This window comes from Phalacrocorax carbo, chromosome 2 (assembly GCF_963921805.1).
Source record: "Phalacrocorax carbo chromosome 2, bPhaCar2.1, whole genome shotgun sequence".
NCBI classification, from domain to species: domain Eukaryota; kingdom Metazoa; phylum Chordata; class Aves; order Suliformes; family Phalacrocoracidae; genus Phalacrocorax; species Phalacrocorax carbo.
Window position 1 is genome coordinate 78615373 of NC_087514.1, and position 19677 is coordinate 78635049.

At 39.7% G+C, this 19677-nt stretch overlaps 1 protein-coding gene across 5 annotated transcripts in view; it reads left to right on the forward strand.

The window, feature by feature from the left end:
- MTRR (5-methyltetrahydrofolate-homocysteine methyltransferase reductase) overlaps positions 1-3953 on the forward strand; it is a 32138-nt gene extending 28185 nt beyond the window's left edge. For all 5 annotated transcript variants that reach the window (XM_064443353.1, XM_064443355.1, XM_064443352.1 and 2 more), the window contains 4 exons: positions 166-284; positions 1836-1928; positions 2015-2194; positions 3724-3953. In XM_064443353.1, the coding sequence (XP_064299423.1) occupies positions 166-284; positions 1836-1928; positions 2015-2194; positions 3724-3868 (537 nt within the window). In that variant the 3' untranslated portion in view covers positions 3869-3953. The remainder of the gene's footprint in view (positions 1-165; positions 285-1835; positions 1929-2014; positions 2195-3723) is intronic.
- Positions 3954-19677: the final 15724 nt, after the last annotated feature.

Genomic DNA, 19677 nt, shown 5'->3' on the forward strand with positions numbered 1-19677 from the left:
ATTCTAAATGCCTGTGTGGCAATAAAAATTAACTCTGAAGCTCAGGGTTTGGAAGGGCGTGTGGACATACACACTACATAAATATCCTGAAGGTTCTAAAATTTTCATGCTATTTTCACTGCTTAAGAATATTCTTCAATTATGTTCTATCTACTTTCATTCTAGATATCTATTTTTGCTCGTCCAAAAAATACTTTCCACTTACCTGCAGACCCAGCTGTCCCGTTCATCATGGTTGGTCCAGGAACAGGAATTTCACCCTTTATTGGTTTCCTACAACATAGGTATGTACCAAGTTGTTACCTGGAAAGCAGCCTTCTTAAGCTGAAGACAATACAGCCTCAGGTTTTGAGTACAAATGCAGTTAATCTTTTTTTTCTCTTTCCTTTTTTTTCTTTTTATGTTTTGTAACAGGGGTGTGCTTAGTAGAAACAGTCTTATTAATTTTGAAAAAGCAGTGCTTGTGTATTTATGTGTTTTTCAAATGAGTAAAATTTACATTTTCATCTGACTGTATTTAATATCCATAGTGGATATATGAGGAATTGAGTGAATTCCAGAAACAGTAATAAGACATTAAATCCTTTATCTGTGTGTTGCTAGTGGAAGTCCATAAGAGGTTGGTAGTTTTTAGAAACAGTGTTGTTTGGCTTAATTTTGGTTTTCAAAACCCATTTCCTTCATAAGTGGCATCTATATTACAAGCCTTGGCATGATGTCAAGTTTTCTCCCACGTGCTCTTATTTCTAAGAGTTTACGCATTTTGGTGTTTTGAGATGAGGAGTTTTGGACCTGAACCCTCAACAGGACAGTAGTCTTGGGTCTTGTGGGTTTGTGTTTGAGAGAAGGTAAATCCCTTTTTTTCCTCTCCAACTCCAGCAGAGTAACTCTGCAAGGCAAAGAGACACTTGTTCATAAAGTGACAGATACCACATCACCAAGGATATGTAAAAACATTATCATTTGGAGGAAACGAACTGTGGAAAGAGTGGAATAATTGGCTGGGAGCAGTTGCAAGTTTTATAGATAACCAACACAATCCTATGTGACTCATTAGTTCCAGGAAGATAATGGAGTTTCTTGCATCCTGTAACAATTGTTTTTGAACCATTTTATTTGAGAGAAGAACGAAATGTTGACATGACGTATCTTACTCCATGCTTCAGCTTTAACCAAATTATTATGTACAATCCTTACTCCCTAATTTTAACTCTCAAATATACCTTTATCTCTCAGAAGTATTTTGCATTTCATTTTAAAGGATCCGTAGCATTTCATAAGCATTTGATCAATGATAAATTAAATCTATCTCTCAAAATGTAACTAGGAAGTTGCAGCTAAAACCCCTCTAAAGGAATACCTTCAGCATTATTTCCAGAAAATGCAATAACTCTTCTGATGATGTAGTAGTAAGTAGATTGTTATTCATAAAGTCTAGCAGGTTTCTACAGCTAAATGGAAAGCATGCTAAAACTGCTTTCTGCTGAGTTTTCCCAGGTGTTTTAACAGGGCTTCCAATGAAGGATAAAGGGTAGTGATCTACTTTTTCAGCAGTCAGAATTGTTTTGTGAGATGTTTGGAAGTGTCAATCTTGACTATTCCAATATGAAACTGGCAAAAAAACCCCTTTGAATTTGATTGATTTTGAGCTGGGCCGAAAGTGAGTAGTCAAGAAAGTCAAAGAAAGGGGGTTTTGACTGTGATTTACCTTAAGTCGTTTCACATTTCCATCAATCCAGAGGCTTATTAAAGCACTTAAATGAGAACTAGGTTATAGACATTTTAGATTCTGAACTTGATAAAACAAGATTTGATTTTTTTTCTTCCCTGTTTAGGCAAAAGCTCAGAGAAGAACATACAGACTGGGAATTCGGAGAGACATGGCTGTTTTTTGGTTGTCGACATCAAGATCGAGACTATTTGTTCAAGCAAGTTCACTATTTAGCATTCATTTTGTATTCATGAAGGATTGCTTATCTCTGAGCCATTATTGACAGCTTTTATTGCCTTTCAGAGATGAGCTCAGATGTTTTCTTGAAAATGGCACGTTAACTCACCTTAAGGTTTGTTTCTCAAGAGACTCTTCAACTGCAGAAGTAGCCCCGCCTAAATATGTGCAAGATGTCATTAGGCTTTATGCTAAGGAGGTTGCCAGAGTCCTGCTGGAAGAGAGAGGTTACTTCTACATATGTGGGTGAGTAGAGTGGAGGTGGACTGCCTCAGAAAGAGAACACATTTAGAAGTTTGAGGCTTTAGAAAGACTTAGAGCTGTCTGAAAGAAAGGACCAAGCTGATGCTGAAGGAGCCTTCCTAGAATGCTGGAATTTCATCACCATGTCATTTTTTTTCCATTATAGTCTGAAAGTATAGCTCATAACCACACAGTTCCACTGGTTGCTTTAGTCACTTACTGTTCTTTTTCTTCTCCAGTATTCAGTTAAACTATGGGAGGTTTCAAGCTAATGGATTTCTCTTCGGAAGATGAGATATTTGAATACATGTGATGATAAACTGCATAGCTGTGAGATAGCAGCAGTCTTCTGCTGTGTTCCAGGCTTGGGTGGGCCAGAATGCTAAAACTGTAATAGTAATATATTTTACATTGGGAAGTTTTATTTGTGGATGCTAACTTACCTGGGGGTTTGAGATTTTTAGGAAGATTGCTGATAAATGGACAAACTGTTTGAATATAGAGCCCAATGTCTAAACATTCTTCTGCAGGAATAAATGCCAGCTATTTGTATTAAAAATAGCATTTTTAATGTCATGGTTTTAGCTGGGATGGTTAATTTTCTTCACTGCAGCTGGCATAATGCTGTGCTTTGGACTTAGTATGAAAATAATGTTTATAACACACAGATGTTTTGGTTGTTGCTGGGTAGTGCTTGTTCTAGTCAAGGACATGTCTAGCTCCCCATGCTCTGCCGGGGTGCACAAGAAGCCGGGAGGGGAGGGGGCACAGCTGAGAGAGCGGATTCAAACTGGCCGAAGGGATATTCCATATCATGTAACGTCATGCCCAGTATGTTAACTGGGAGGGGCTGGCCGGGGGAGGGAGGCAGCAGTCATGGCTCAGGGACAGGCAGTGTCGGTCGGCGAGTGGTGAGCGGTTGTATCGCTATGGTTTTGTGTTTGTTTTTGTTTTTTCTTTTTCCCTTTTCCTTTTTATTATATTATCATTACTGTTGTTATCATAATAATAATTACAATTATTATTTTATTGTAATTATTGAACGGTTATCATCTCAACCCACAAGTTTTGCTCTTCCAATTCTCTCCCCCATCCCACAGGGGTGGGGGCAGTGAGCAAGTGGCTGCGTGGTGTTTAGTTGCCAACTGGGGCTGAACCATGATAATTAATAAGTGAGGAGTTTGGGTTGTTTTTATATTGGAACCATATGGTGATATAATAATAAAAAATACTTCAGCAGGTACAGTTCTCCCTAAAAGAAAACAATTATTCTGTGACAGCTCAACTAGGGTTCAAAGGGTTTTTTTCTTAGAAATTACAGCATGCTGAAAACTTTGATTGAGAGAAACCCTTGTTCCTGTCAATGCTCAGCTACATGAAAACTCAGTGAGAATCTTGCCATACAGTATATAAGCTATATTTTTGTTTGGGACTCTTTTTAATGCCTCTTTTCCAATATTATCCTGCCTCTGAAGGTATTGATAAAAGGAAAAATACACTGTTATGCATTTTCCTCCGCTGTTTTTTTGCAGAGATAAGAAGCACATGGCTGATGGTGTAAGCGACGCTGTAGTGGACATTTTAAGCATGGAAATGGGAGCTGACAAATTGGAAGCAATGAAAGTCCTGGCCATGCTTCGAGAAGCAAAACGATATTTGCAGGATGTTTGGAGCTAAATATTCAGCTTTTCCTATGCCTTTGTGACACAAAAGACTTAATTTCACACACATGCTTTTGATTAAAAGTTATTTTCAAAAGTGCTGTCTGTAGTCACCCAAGTCTTAACTTTCTGTGTTGACCTTTCAAACAGGAGTATGAAGCCTTGTAAACGACAGCAAGCCAGGCTGCCTTTTGAAGTGTATGGGTTTTTAGTGATGTCACATAATGGACTGTCTCAGTGCCTGATTCTTTCACTTTAAGATTGGTTTCATGTAGAAAGTAGAACTTCTGCACTTGTACAAGTATAATTGCATGTTTACATTACATCATGCATTTTTTTCCTATAACGTACATAAAGAAGCTACAGAGTAAATATGTTACATGCTGATCTGTGCGTCATCAAATACATTCCTGACTTACCAACACTTATTTGGACACTTCCTAGATACTTCCCGAGACTATATTTTTTCAGCTTGCCCAATGGCAGTAACTGCCAAAAGGAATGAATGTTCAGCAGGTTGCGCAGAAAGTTTCCTGCAGAATCTCAACTCTGAAGTTTTCTTCAAACACTTAGGTTTTTCATTCTGTCATTACATTAGATCTCAGAGTTTTGCTACATCCCGTGCTAATCTTTATTAGATTTTCCTGCATAATTCTTTTGAAAATATTTTCATTCCTGTCTCTAAAATGTTTGTGGTTTAATTTATGAGCAAACTCACCCTTTGGTTGAATTTGGTTGCAGGAGAAATACTGCTTAGTAAACTCTTTCTACTTTTTAAGTTGAAGACATAGTAAAATATGGGGGTTTGAAAGCGGTGGCCGTTACATAGGACAATCCCCTGCAAAAATCAAGTTGTTGAAAGCAAGTTGTTGCAGCATCGGTTCTTCATTCTAGCGGGAGCCATTTGGAGTGCAAATAGGTGGAAGAGTGAAAGTGTAAGCCATTCAGGCTTCTCTTCAGATCCCTCCTCTCTGCCCTCTGCTTTTTCTAACTTCTAAACATCCATGTTGTTGTCTTGGTTCCTGGTCATACTTAGATCTTTAAAGATAAACACAAAATATGGGAGAATATTTTAGACAAATCATTGTTGATTTCCTGGGGAGAATTCTTGTTTTGTTTTGCCTTAAGCATAATCAGAACCACGTCGCTTATTCCAAGTGTTGTGGTTGTCTAGTGATTATTAGTTAATTGATAGGTAAATCAAGAAAAAAAATATGGAAAAAATCAGTTAGAATAAAATCATGTGTTTAAAGAAGAAAAACTCTAGTGAAGTGCCTGGAATTAAGGTTTTGATATAACTTGTGTAATGATTATTTAAATATCCTTGGAAGAGATCAAGTGAAATATTGTGCAGACGTTCTTCAGCAGAGCGGTTATATCAATGACTGTCAAGTAATCCCTACAAAACAAGCTCCATAGGGAGAGACGGGTGACAGTAATTGCAAACAGAGCATTTTTTGATCTTTGGCACATTAGAAGGAAAGAAATGCTTCTTGAAAAGCACCCCAATTTTAAACTTCAATGGAAATGACTGAGGTGATACAAACATCAACATTTTGCATCAGCCAATAACCTTTACATGATTTTAAAACTTATTAATAAAAGAAAATGCTACCAGTATTGCAATGGTAAAAATAACGCATTAACTACCTTCTGGTCACTGGAGTTTGTTTGGAAATAGCACTTACAGAATGTGTGGTCTCAGGTAGGATTTATGGTTTTCAGCACCACTTGGAAGTTCTTGGAAATTTCAGAGAAAACACTGTTTTTTCTGACTGCGAGTTGCAGCTTTTCCCAGATCTCTTGCAGGTACTCATTTTTTTGTTGCTGGCGTACGACAACCCAGAAGTTGTGATGACCATTTCAGTAGTGCTGGAGGTGATGGCGTAGCACCCTTTGGGTTATTAACAGTTCAGCGTACTTTTCTGATTGTGTGTATTGCATTTGGCAGGGTCTGATATACAGCTGGTACCGCTGCGTTTCCCCGCTCCTGTTATCAACTCTCTACAAAGCTAAAATACTTGGATTACTTAGTAATGTAGTGGTAAGACCGTATTGAAGCGCATGAGCTTTGTTATGATCTCTTAGAACAACAAAAAAATAGTTGCAGCTTACTCTTAAATTTATAACTGCATTGTGCAAAGCCCAAAGTTCAAACTAAAATAACTCCAACAAACGCCACCATGCGTTACCTGAAGGAAGTATTTTTGCTTCAGTGACATTGAACGGGCTGGAAAGGCGGGGAGGAAAGGCTTCTGAGATACAGATATCATGGAGATGGAGACGGCTTGAAATAAGATCTGTATGTTTTTCTTAATTAAATAGTGTCTCTGTGTAATTGGATAGTGCTGATTTATTGTCAGTGTGTCTTTTAGAAAAGCATACAGGGGTGGATTTTACTATATCTCCTAAAGCTTAATGGGATTTTTTTTAACTTCTTTTAGTTCTCTTTCATTAGAGAAATACCATGTATGTGTTTTTCCTTGTAATTCCAGAATTGGTTACAGAATTCCTTTGTCATTTAAAAGAAATAGTGAAGATTGTGTGCCGTTTCTTATATTTGAGAGGCTTACAGCCTTTATGAAGGTTGCTATGCTAAAGCAGTTGTTCCAGAGGAGCATTAATGGTGAAGCGTTCCTTCTGGCCTGCTTCCTCATCGCTTTTTGAACGTTATTCTGAATTTGTGAAGTAGGGTTGGTGTTAAAATTTCTCTTTTAATCTACAGTTTCAAAAGAGGGTTTACTTTTCAGATTACTAAACTCCTATCAAATTTTTTCAGTTTGCTCCTTCTGAATTCAAGCTGACTCTACTGCACCTGGAAGCAGAAGTAGTATTTCCCTGCTTCTTGCACCTCTATTTTTTCTCTCATTCCTTCCCACTTCTGTCACAACTTTTCCGAAAATCTAGAATACTGGCAGAAATAGGATCAATATGCCTTTGTAGCAGTCTCTGAAGATACTGAGCATCTTAAAGTTTCTTCTGAAAAATGGCAAGGCCAGATGAGAGAAGTGGCAAAATCACAGAACATGAGTGGTGTGTCAGTTTAAGGATTGAATTTAGCTACTGAATGGCAGCTCAGGTGTTGAATGGCACAGGGGTGGGGATGGGTGGGGTGTTGGAAGTAAAAGTCCAAGTTGATTAAATATCAAAATAAAAAAAGATTGTGGAATAAGGCAGGGGCTGTGTTACAAACCATAGACTTTGTAGGCAATTTGAAAATATGGAAATAGATTTTTTCCATCTTTTGCCATTCCAAGTTACCAGCAACCATGATTTGGAGATGAATCTGACAGCGTTTTACCCAAAATTAATTGTTTTGTTCTAAGGAAATTTAGATCACTGAGCCAAAACATTCTGAGGGGTTCTCCAAACATCGGTTTATTTGATAAAATTGACTTGGCCTCTGTAAATACTTTTGTTCTGTCCAGCTTTGTGAGTAGGATAGGAAAACACTTTAAAACAAATAAAGAAAACACACACACACAAAAAAAAAACCCCTTGGCTGATTAACTTTGCTTTTTACCTCAAAGGAACAGAGCAACAAGTTGTGTGCTGTGCTTGCTGAACCTGTTTCACACATAAGCCTTATCCTATGTTTTTATTACTCCTGGGGAATGTGTAGTGTATTGCTGTCTGCTTGTTCCCTTTGGAAGTTAAGCCCCAAGGCTACACATTCTTGGCTCAACTGCATTCCAGTTTTACTTTGGAACTAGAAATGGGGAAAAGAGTATTGGCTTAAGAGAAAGTGAGTCTTGTAAGTCTTATCAGTAATGTCATTAGGAATCATGCTCATAACTCTCTTCCTTTCTGTCTTTGGTACGTCTGTTATTCTATCTGGGGACTTGTCAGCAATGTGCACAGCCCTAACAGCTATTATTCTGCACTGCTCTGAGGTAAACTTATCTTCATTATATACAAAGGGAAACCCAGGCATGGAAAGGCTACCAAATTGCCCAAAATAAAGAAGGAAATTCAGAGACTTGAACTGGTGTTTCTCTAAGTGTCATGCTACTGGTTAGCTCATAGATCCATCTTTCTCATGCACTTCCTCAATAACTGCACTGTCTTGACATCACAGAAAAACTTGCTACTTTCCAAAAATGCAGAGGTGTTTTTTAATAATGTTTGAGTAACTTTTGTACAGTGGGATGGAAAATCTAAGCCTCTGACTTTGTGGGACGGGTAGATCCCACTGTGCCCTACAGAAATTCAGCCCTGGGACCAGTGTGTCAGAGGTGCCAGCAATGGGCGGGTGAGGGTATGTGTGTCAGTGTGGGATGGTCTGTGAGCATCAAGTTGGACTAGCCAGCAAGTAGCTAAGTGTCTTGTGAGACAGGTACACATGTGTGTCTCTTGTGAGACACTGGAGGAGTTGGCTACTGGAGGGACCAAGAGGTTCAGGCCAACTGCTGGTGAGACCGTGGAGTCTGGAGGTCAACTGAGGCCCGTTGGCACGTGTGTGTTCGTGTCGGTGCACGAGGCAACTGGGGAGAGCAGGGATTCAGGGCCAGCTGCTGGCTGGACTGTGTGTCTAAGCCCAACTACCAGTGGCATCCACAGTGTATGCGTTTGTTGGTGATGGTGGCATCCACTTTGTATGTATGTATTTCCTACTACTGTCCACTAGCCTGGTAGGCTAGTGAGAATGACAGCAGCTGGTTGGACCTGGGATCACCCTCAGTTCAGATCAGGGCCTGATGTAGACTGACATATATGTGTATACCAGGGAATGTTCTTGCCCTCAAATTTTATCCCTGAAAGAATGCACTTTTAAATGTATTTTTAAGTAAAACCCCAAACCTGTATTTGATAGAGCTTCGTGGGTTTTGGTTTGGTTTTTGGTTGGTTGGTTGGTTTGTTTTGGTTTGGGTTTTTTTTGTGTTTCATCACCTTGTGTTTAGTGTATCCAGTGTAACTGACAGTGAGGCATGTATGTTTTTCTACGTGTGAAGCCGCACAGATCTTGTGGCAGAGGCCTTGTGCCTGCTCCCTGCCGCCCAGTTTCACAAGTTCACAAATGACTGCATGTGCGTATGGGGCTAAGCAGAAGTTCAGTGAAGGCATGAGCCATTTCTTACATGACATCCTTTTTACTCTCCAGCTGTTCTCAGTGTAGCTGTATGGCTGGTGATGAACACATGAGCTGCTGCCACCATCTCTTCAAGCCACTGTGAGGTGGTTAGTTAAAATGCCCCCCTTTCATTTTTTTTCCCCTCAGCCTGTGCCAGTCACGCCGGGTATCTCAGTGGCCAGCATCAGACAGGGCAGTACCTCTCATGCCCTTGTGCAGATTCCAGACAGGAGGTCTCTAAAGCCCAGGTACTTCCTAGCTTATGCTCAGTAACACGGTGAAATCATGTTGTGGGTTTTTGTTTGTTTGCTTGTTTTTTTCTTTGCATGAGGTGTATTTTCTATTGTTCCCATCAGCTGCATCCACTGTTATGTGTTAGCTTCAGATATGTCCTGTTTTTAGGGAGATACATGGGAAAGAAGGATTTTTGTTTTCCTTGCCTAACAAATATCTGCGCAGCATCATATTTCTTCCAGTGGAAGTGTCTTCCTCACTAAAACCTTCATTTTTCTGTAGTTTTAAATATATTTTTCTTGTGCTTTCAGATTATCTTTTTTAATAAAGGCCAGCAGTGATAATGAGTTTTTGTTAAAACTTTTAAGAGCATTTCCCAGGCAGGTTATATTGTTCATGTTTTATTCAGCTGCTTAGGTATGGTCAAGACAGTGAAAGTGTTACTATTCCAATATATTCGATGAAAAAATATATTCCATTTCTGCTTGTTAGATGTTCTTCAATTTCCTGTTTGTTCTTTACAGTCATTCATTGTTCTGGTTTGGGCTGGGATAGAGTTAATTTTCTTCACAGTAGCTAGTATGGGGCTGTGTTTTGGATTTGTGCTGAAAATGTTGATAACATGGGTGTTTTTGTTGTTGCTGAGCAGGGCTCACACGGAGTCAAGGCCCTTTCTGCTCCTCACCCCACCCCACCAGCGAGCAGGCTGGGGGGGCACAAGGAGCTGGGAGGGGGCACAGCCGGGACAGCTGACCCCAACTGACCCAAGGGATATCCCACACCATGTGATGTCGTGCTCAGCATGTAGAGCTGGGGGAAGAAGAAGGAAGGGGGGGACATTCAGAGTGATGGTTTTTGTCTTCCCAAGTAACGGTTACGCGTGATGGAGCCCTGCTTTCCTGGGGATGGCTGAGCACCTGCCTGCCCATGGGAAGGAGAGAATGAATGCCTTGTTTTGGTTTGCTTGCATGTGCAGCTTTTGCTTTACTTATTAAACTGTCTTTGTCTCAACCCATGGGTTTTCTCACTTTCACTCTTCTGATTTTCTCTCCCGTCCCACCGCAGGGAGTGAGCGAGTGGCTGGTGGTGCTTAGTTGCCAGCTGGGGTTAAACCACAATATTCATATTGCTGTATGGGGCAGGAGATGTGTGGAGTGGTGAAGTTAGTGGCATCTGTGTTTTATGTGGACTCTTCCATTAACCAGTGGCTTACTACACTGTTAGTTACTGTAAATACTCTGAAAAACCTGTTTTTTTGAAACCATCCCTTAAACTTTATGCCTCCATCTCTGGATCTATTTCACTCCTGTTATGCTTAATCTGAGTTGGGAAGACCAAAATTGAATCCAGTAGTCCAACTTCAGACGTGACAGTGATTATATAATAAATAAAACCAGAATGTTTTCAGTATTATTTCCTATTCTGTTCTCATTTTTGGGGTGTTGTGGAGGAATGAAAATGGGATAATCACTGCATGCCTGCCGGTCATTATAGGAAGATTGTTACATTACTAAAAGTTATGGTCTACAAGCCCTGGTCAGTTGGGGTGAATCTACGTTGGCAGAATGGTACGAGCAATTGATTTAGATCTGAAAATTGAGCCAGTTGATACAATGGTTTAATATCAGACTATTTTAATGAATCTGAGAATCTGCTCTCCACTTGAAGAAAATGTGTAAATATAAAAGGCTGCTCAGTATTATTAGAGTTGTCTATCATAAAGAAATCAAAATACTTTTAAAATGATGGCAAAAGCAATATGTCTATTTGTTTAGTCTCAAACCCCTATTCAAATATGTTTCATATTGAAAAAATTGGAGTTTTATACAAATGCAAATTACAGTCTTGAAAAGTTGAGTCAGCACCACTACAAATTACATTCACTTTTATTAGCATTTGAATAAATGTTCCACTTCTGGTGGAAAAGGTTTGTCACGTTGACAAAGCACTCAAAGCCAATTGTGCTTATTAAAAAAGAAAAGGTTCTACAGTTGGTTTGAAAACAGCAGTTTTGTAAGGCTCTATCAGTCAGGCATATTCATTTCTAGTCTGCTTTTAACTTTATTGCTTAGCTGATTGATTGGTTTTCCTTAAGTCCTTTTTTTAAAATGTATTTTATTATAACTTGCTGGAAGATCAGCAGGGCTCTTTTCCAGTACTTTCTCATTAATGGTGGGACAATGTCATTTTTTAATTGTTTTTCAGGTGTTGTGAGAAAACAGTTGTCAGTTGACCTCGATTTATGAACATCACCAAAGCAGAATTACGGGGCTATGACTACTCAGCAATTGTAGGCAGGGCCAGATGTCGAAATAGGCACTTATGTGTATGTGTATCTCTTTCCATGTGTTTATATAAACTACTCTGTCTTGCAGTTAAATGCCAGCTCCCTGCTTGTGATTCTTACAAACCATTGCTTCTTGAGATTAAGGTAATACTGCACTCTTTTGCTTTTGGTGGGGACAGATTTCTATAGAATAAGCCCTTTATGTCACCCACTGTCCTTTTTGTTTTCTGTAAAGACAAGAAAGGAGCAGTATATGAGCTACTGAAACTGCAGTCAGATAAGCAGCCTGTGGCTCTTGGAAGACACTGTTTTCAAGGCAGAATCTCTTTCCCTTTTTCAAGTTACAGTTCCTAAGTATGCTGGGAGGGGGTGGCGTTGATGCCAATGGAAGCCTCAGGGGCACAGCCTGATGGTAGTAAATTTTTAGGTTTTCCTTGCCTAAGAAGAACTGGAACAAACACAGATAGGAGGGGGAGAAAGCGATCCTTTAACTTTTTTTTTTTTTGTAATAAATTATTGGATGTCCAAGAATTTCACACAAGTTGGTTGTCAAAACATCTGTTCCTATGAGAAGCAGAACACACTGACACTTTTTTAAGTTATATTTTTTTTTAATTCTCAAACCAAGAGCTAACTCCAAAGTAGAAAAGACTATATTTCTCCATCAATGGGCAAGTTTGTTAAGGCTCTTACGGCTTTGCAAAGGGAGAATATTGCATTTTAAGGTAAATGGAAACATTTTTCATGTTTGTAAAACTTCCTGCAAAAGTCAGCTCAGAACTTACAGGAAATGGGGATAATAATTCTTTCAGCAGTTTGTAGTTGTTTTGCTTTTTCTTTTTTAATGGGCTGTGTAAAACATCTTTGTTTTCTTCATACACATGCACAATCTCAATTTAGTTTTTGTCCTTACTTTACAGGTTAGACATATTTTGAAATATCTCTCCCGATAACTGTCCTTCAGTTTACACAGCTGTATTTTACTACTGAAATATATGTAGACCTCTATTCAGAAAATGTCAAATGAATACTTCTAAGAAAAAAACAACCAAACAAACAAAACCCCAACCAACCAAACAAACAAAAACAACAAAAAAGCACCAGTGGGTAGTTCTCTTTATTCATTCAGTGCTATCAGAAGAATATAGGGGTTTCCTTTTTCATTTTGCAAGGAGAAAGAACCTTGTGAATACACAAAAGGTAAAGAAAAAGGAGGGCATAGATCTGTAATCTGCTGTACAGATGTGGTAGAAAAATTTATTTCCTTCATTCATTGTTATAGTGCCTAGAGGATGTTAGGGGCTTTCAGACATGAAGAAACACAGCTTATCTAGTCCATATTCATCTCACTAACTGCAAAGGCTTTTGTAGAGTTGTATATTACCAACTGATATTACTGTCAAAATATAGGAGGAGGATGAGAGAAACTGTGTATTTTGTAAATACGTTATCACCCAATGTTCCTGTTTATGTATTCAACATGTAGATTGTTGGGTCCATTCTAGATTATCTTTGAAAGGTCGTGATGACCAGGAGAGGTTCCTGGAGGAAAGCAAGTATCACTGCTATCTTCAAGATGGACAAGAAAGAAGATCTGGATAACTATGGGCTGGTCAGCTTCACCTGATGCCTGGAAAAGTGATGGAGCAAATCCTGCTGGCAACCATTTCTAAGGGCAAAATGGTGATTGGGATTAGTCATCATGGATAAAGAGGGCTGACCAATGTGGCAGCCTTCTAAAATAAGACAACTGGCTTGCCGGATCAGGGGAGAGCAGCAGATGTCATTTGATGTCAGTTGTAGCGAGGCTTTCAACGCTGTCTTACTAATGAAGTAAGGACTAAAGAAGTGATCAGTGAGGTAGATTGAAAACTGGCTGAACTGCTGGTCTCCAGTGGTTGTGATTAGCTCAGCTGGGTGCCAGTCACTAGTGGTGTGCCCCAGGGGACAAACATCCTGTTTAACATCTTCATTAATGACTTGGACAGTGGGGCAGAGAGCATACTCAGCAAGTTGGCAGATGATGCAGAACAGGGGGTGATGCACTAGTGGTTGATAGACAACATGAGAGTGCTGCCTTTCAGAGGGACAGGCTAGAGCACAGAGCCAACAGGAATCTCATTTGCAAGTGCTTGTCTTCAGCTTGAGTGCTGTCAGCTCTCTGATATGGAGTGTGATTTCCCACAGATGGAAAACTTCTGACTTGAGCTTCAGACAATGAAAAGATATTCCCTAAGGAAACCTGCAGATGAAGAAGGAGTCCTGTAGAGGTTACGCAAAGCTTGCACAATAGGGAGTTTAATGTGTTCTTCGATTCTCCGATACCTACAGCATTGTGTGATGGTCTGTTTGGAAGGGGTGGGCAGGGGGAGGGAGTTCATGGACCACTGCTGCAGTCTATCTGGTAGAGCCATTTCCCTCTCCCTGATGTTTGTGTTAAAAACGATTACGTTTTTTTCCGGATAAAACTTTATGTTGAAGTTCAACAGTATTTTTCCATTATAAGATTTCCAGCAGCAGCTTGAGTGCTGGTATGTGACAACATTTGTTTTGTGTTTCTGCTTTGTTTTGGGCCAAAGCCAGGTTAATCTCTTAAAAGAAAATATTCAAGACATAGTATGAACGTCTGCAATTCAGTACATCTGGGCAAGTTCTTCCTTAATCGAGCTAAATTAAAAGTAAACTGGTTGACTTACTGTGACTCCGGCTGCAAAAAAGGGTGCATAGAGGATTCAGTAAGACAAAGTATAGATGCCAGCTGGTCTAATAAACCAAATTTTGTTTTGTATTTTTACTGTTGGTCTTGTGTATAGAATGATTACGTTGCTATTTTTTGAGTCATGCATTCACACGCTGCAGCACTGATCTAGCTTTGATCTAGACAGAGATCCAGGTAATTTTGAGTTTCAGATCATCACTTATAATTAAATTTCTAATGCGTCTGAAGAGGATGGTTAATACCTACTTGTAACGTTGATGTACAGGGTAGATAACATCTGAAAATTTGAAGTAGAAAGTGCATGTTAAAAGATGGCAAAGCCTACAGGGGATAACCCACAATGCTCTGAAATAAAGGACACCCAGATTTTGAATGCATGTGCCCCTGTCAATGAGGGACTCTGTAAATTCTTGTATTTATGACCTGGTGATGGGTGAATAGTAAAGTGAACTGTTTCACAAGTTATTTATCATCACCTTGTATGTGCAGCATGCCAATCCATGTTTTATCATATGTGATAATATAGCAAATGCGTTACTGCTAGGACTTCTGGTTTATTTTGCCAAATATTTCTGTGATATTCTTACTCCCCTCACTGATGAGTTATGGTCACTTGAGGCAAGACAGTTGGTTTAAATTATTTTCTCATTAAAATCCGTAAAATCTCTAAAAATATATAATTCTTGCTAAATAACCAGTTTTCAGATTCTGTGTAGCTCTGAGTATAAATGTGAACTACTATAAATCAAGGTGTTTCAAAAATCTTATAGTACTATGCATATTTTAATTTAACAATTTATCTCGTGTGATGCAATCCTCCATTGTCAGGTTGCACAAACGACCCCCTCGCCTCTTAATTCTTGTCTAATACCTTAGTGTCAACTCCCGCTGTTAATTGTATGGGAAAGCAGGACTGAAGAGGGCTTTTCCTATAATGTAACTGTGTGGAATCTTTGAAAAGGTTTAGCTAATTTCTGTTTGTATTTTATTATTTTCTCTCTTGCTTCTTTGCTCTTGCACCCTCATGTATACACTTCTGTCATCTGCTTATCTTCTTTTGCAGATGCGTGTATTCCTCTGATAACCTCTTCTCTCTCCCCTGCACACACTCGTGGCTGTGTTTCTGATGCTAGCAGCTCTCCCGTTGGCAGTTTGAATATTTGCCCTTGAACATACCTACTTCCAAAGGTGATTCTGCCCTCCTGAATGTATCTCATGTTTTCTGTGCATTTCATAGAATCATAGAATCATTAAGGTTGGAAGAGACCTCTAGGATCATCAAGTCCATCCATCAGCCCCACGCCACCAGGCCTCCTAAACTATGCCCTGAAGTGCCACGTCTATAAGTTTTTTGAACACCTCCAGGGATGGCGACTCCACCACCTCCCTGGGCAGCCAGTTCCAATGCCTGACCACTCCTTCAGTGAAGAAATATTCCCTAATATCCAATCTAAACCTCCCCTCATGCAGCTTGAAGCCATTTCTTCTCATTCTATCACTAGTAACTTGGGAGAAGAGACCAACACCTACCTCACTACAACCTCCTTTCAGGTACCTAGAGAGCGATAAGGTCTCCCCTCAGCCTCCTCTTCTCCAGACTAAACAACCCCAGCTCCCTCAGCCACTCCTCATAAGACTTGTTCTCCAGACCCTTCACCAGCTTTGTTGCCCTTCTCTGGACACGCTCCAACAACTCGATGTCCTTCTTGTAGTGAGGGGCCCAAAACCAAACACAATATTCAAGGTGTGGCCTCACCAGTCCTGAGTACAAGGGCACGATCCCTTCTGTAGCCTTGCGGGCCACACTCTTCCTGATACAAGCCAGGATGCCATTGGCCGCCTTGGCCACCTGGGCACACTGCTGGCTCATGTTCAGCCGGCTGTCAACCAGCACCCCCAGGTCCTTCTCTGCTGGGCAGCTCTCCAGCCACTCTTCCCCAAGCCTGTAGCATTGCATGGGGGTTTTGTGAACAAAGTGCAGAGCCTAGCACTTGGCCTTGTTAAACCTTATAGAGTTGTCCTTGGCCCATTGACCGAGCCTGTCCAGGTCCCTCTGTAGAGCCTTCCTACCTTCAAGCAGGTCAACACTCCTGCCCAATTTCGTGTAATTTTTGTGTTTCATGGCAATAATTCCAATGGCAGCATCTAGGCTGAGATTCTGTCCTTTTTTTCCTGATAGAGATCTGGGACTTCTGTTGCAATACAGTGCAAAGAAGCAGATAGAAATGGCTGAAAGCCAGGAGTCAGGTATGGAAGAACTTTTTCCTACCTCTTGCTGTGTATTTCAGAAATTACTGCTATGAAATCCCCCCTTTTTTATAGGACAAATTCTTCATTTGTCTCTTAATGAACTGATTCTATGTCTCTGAACTCATTCCAGGGAACTTCCACAGATTCTGGCTTGTCTTCTGCAGAGGCTATGCCCTTCATTTTTTCTGACAGACTGTGCTCTTCCTAGAAAGGTTGGACTAGATGACCCCTGAGGTCCCTTCCAACCTGTGATTCTGTGTGATTTAAAATAGAGAAAGCGATGGAAATATAACTGTTTTCTCTAACACTAATACCAGTGAAGTCCTAGTAAGTATGATGCAGATAGTCGTGTCATCCTTTGGGTTTATTTAATTCCAGGTTCAGAAATCTCCTGTCAAGGGAAACAAAATTATACCTGCATAATATAAATGCCTCCAGCCCTGGCCATGTGTAAGATGGCAGAAGAAGAATGTGCATCATCTTCTTCCTGCTTTTATCGTCACCCAGGTGGTGAGTCTGCAGAAATCAGCCTCTGGCAAGCCAGCAAATAAGCAATCAATGATCAATTTAGCATACACAGATTTCTGTTACTGTAAATCTGTCCATGGCATATGCAAGAGCCTTTTTTTTTTTTAAGAAAGAGGAAAAGGATCATTAAAGTGGGAATGAATAATGTATCTGAAGAGTCAAGAGCATTAGTGTTTGGTATACTTGGTTCTCATTCTCAGACATTTTTTATCCTTGCTGCATCCTGGGATTGAGAGGGATTTCTTGACAGGGCACCTGTGATTCATTGCTTGCATCATTCACAGTAATATAGTGGCTTTCCTGAGACAGACTGCCCAGTTTATCTCAGCTGGCAAACTGTAGTAAAGGAATAGAATAAAGGTAGTTCTGCCACAGGTGGACTTGCTTTCTGAGGATGCAGAGGATGCTTTGACTGCTGTCAGCTGCTGGGGACTCTGCTCTCTTGCAGTCAGCTTTAATCTGCAGTTGAAGTTAGATAAAAATTCCACCAAAGTCAGCAATACGGGAAATGTGCTGAACTAATAGAGTCAATCACCTGTTTTAGAGGATGAGTGCTTCCTGGCCAACTTTTGTTCCCAGTGAGCTAGTGTTTTGTTGGAGGGTGGCATGTGCATCTGCCTTCAGTGAATTCTTTGACCAATCCAGGAGAGTGTCCCACAGTGTGTTCCCATGTTGCATGCTACCGAGTATATCAACAGTAGCCTCCTGTGCTCCTCAAGCACTCTTGCCCTGTTACATTACTGATCACTCATTGCCTGGACCTTGGGCAGCTGAAGTGCCAGAGAATATATTCTGATGGCTTTTATAATACCTGCCTTACTTAAGGTGGGGAAGGATGAAAAGAGCAAAATGTTTTTGGAAATGGCACTCTGGGCAATGTTAAAAGAAGATGTCTGACGTTATGTTGTAGAAAGAAAAGACTAAGGATAGCACAGATCTACTAGGAAAAAGATGTTAGTTTGCTTTAGAGAAAACCATTGCTCTAATTAAAATGAGGCAAAATACAGTGTTATATCAGAAGTGAACAAGGATGGAACTTCTGAGCAAATAATACTGCCGATCAGCAGAAATCTGTGCTCAGGCATCAGTATAGAGTTCTGACGTCCTAAATTAGAGATTGTGGGTGGATGGTACAACCTGTCTTTAACCCAAGTCTTTTCTGAAATTATCATATATCATAAAAAATCATAATGTTAAGGGTGAAGCATAAAAGAAATCTATTGTGTCTTTATTTCAGATGATCAAACACATTATTTGCAGTATCCCATCCTCGTTTTGTCACAATGAATAGTTATTGCTATGATCCATTGTCATCTGTTGTTTGAATTCTAGTCTAGATAATACCTGACATTCCATTTCTGTGAATTTTTATATTCAGTCTGTTCCACTTACCTGCCATTCCTCTACTCTCTTCCCACAATTTTATTTTTACTGACTGGATCAGAGAAAGAATACAAGAGCTATAGCTAGTTTTACTCTTTTGATTTTTGTGGCTGTATTATTTGTACTTTTCCTGCTCAGGTGAACATGCCTCAATAACATTGGTACAATACAAATGGAGAGACAATCAGAGAGAACACACACAAAGAGATACCCATTGTGATGACCTTTGTAAGGAGAGTTGAAAGTATCATGACAATGTTCAGAAGTAAATAAAAGATCACTTTAAAATAAAACAGTAGGAGAGAGAGCAAAATGAGGCTGTCCATTGATTTAAGTTCAGAACAATTTTAGAAGAGCTGAAAATTATTGCAAAGTCTAGAGACTGTTTAACAAATTTAACCTCAAGCACTTCTATTTATCATTTTTGGCTGGTAGAATTAACTTCATTTCAGAAGCAATGACAGATAGACTTCTTGATTTATGATATATTTTGGCTGAGGACTGAAATAGCCTCTTAAAACCCTTGTAGCAGAAATCTTTTCTATTGACCTATGGGAGGATTGATTTCCAACAGAAGGTAAAGCAAATGCCTAGCGTAGCCACAAAGTCACATCTTACAAAAGAGATTCATCAATCTAGATGCTCTCTTTAATTCTCTTTTTAAGAGATATAATCTTTCATAGTGAAACTGCTGTTAATAAGATGTCAAAAAAAAAAAAACAACAAACCAGCACCCACAAGCTTTAAAATGTTTTTAAAGCGGCAACTTGTTTTTCGAAACTGATGTTCTAAGCTTGGATCTATGCTTCTTAGTATGGCTTAACTCTTAATATTTAAGTTTCAGACAATTGCAATGACTAAGAAGCTGGACAGTGAAAGAGTTTGGGAGCTGGAATTCTGGGCTTGCCTGGGCTATAGTTTAGGGAAAACTTTATTAATGTTGGTGCTTCTGCTCTCCCAGACATAGACACATATCAGAGCTTGACAAGATTTTTCAAGTAGGTTTAATTTTTTACACTTCTAATTTTCTTTGATGCATTTAGAAAGTTGACCCTATCCTTAGGATTTGAGTTTATTTGGTTATCTTTTAGCCTCTTTCCCTTCCCACCTACTCTTTCTCATTGCTTTGCTCTAGTATTTAAATATGCGTTAGACTTGGTTTTCAACAAGAACTAACAACAACAGAGGATTTTAGAAACATTACCCATTCATGTAGGAACGGTATCAGGAAAGCCAAAGGTCATCAGGAGTTAACACTTGCGAGGGATCTTGAGGGCATTGAGAAGACCTTAACTCCCTAGATTTGTAAGAGAAGGCTGAGCAAAGAAAAGATGGCTCATTGCTGAGTAGGGC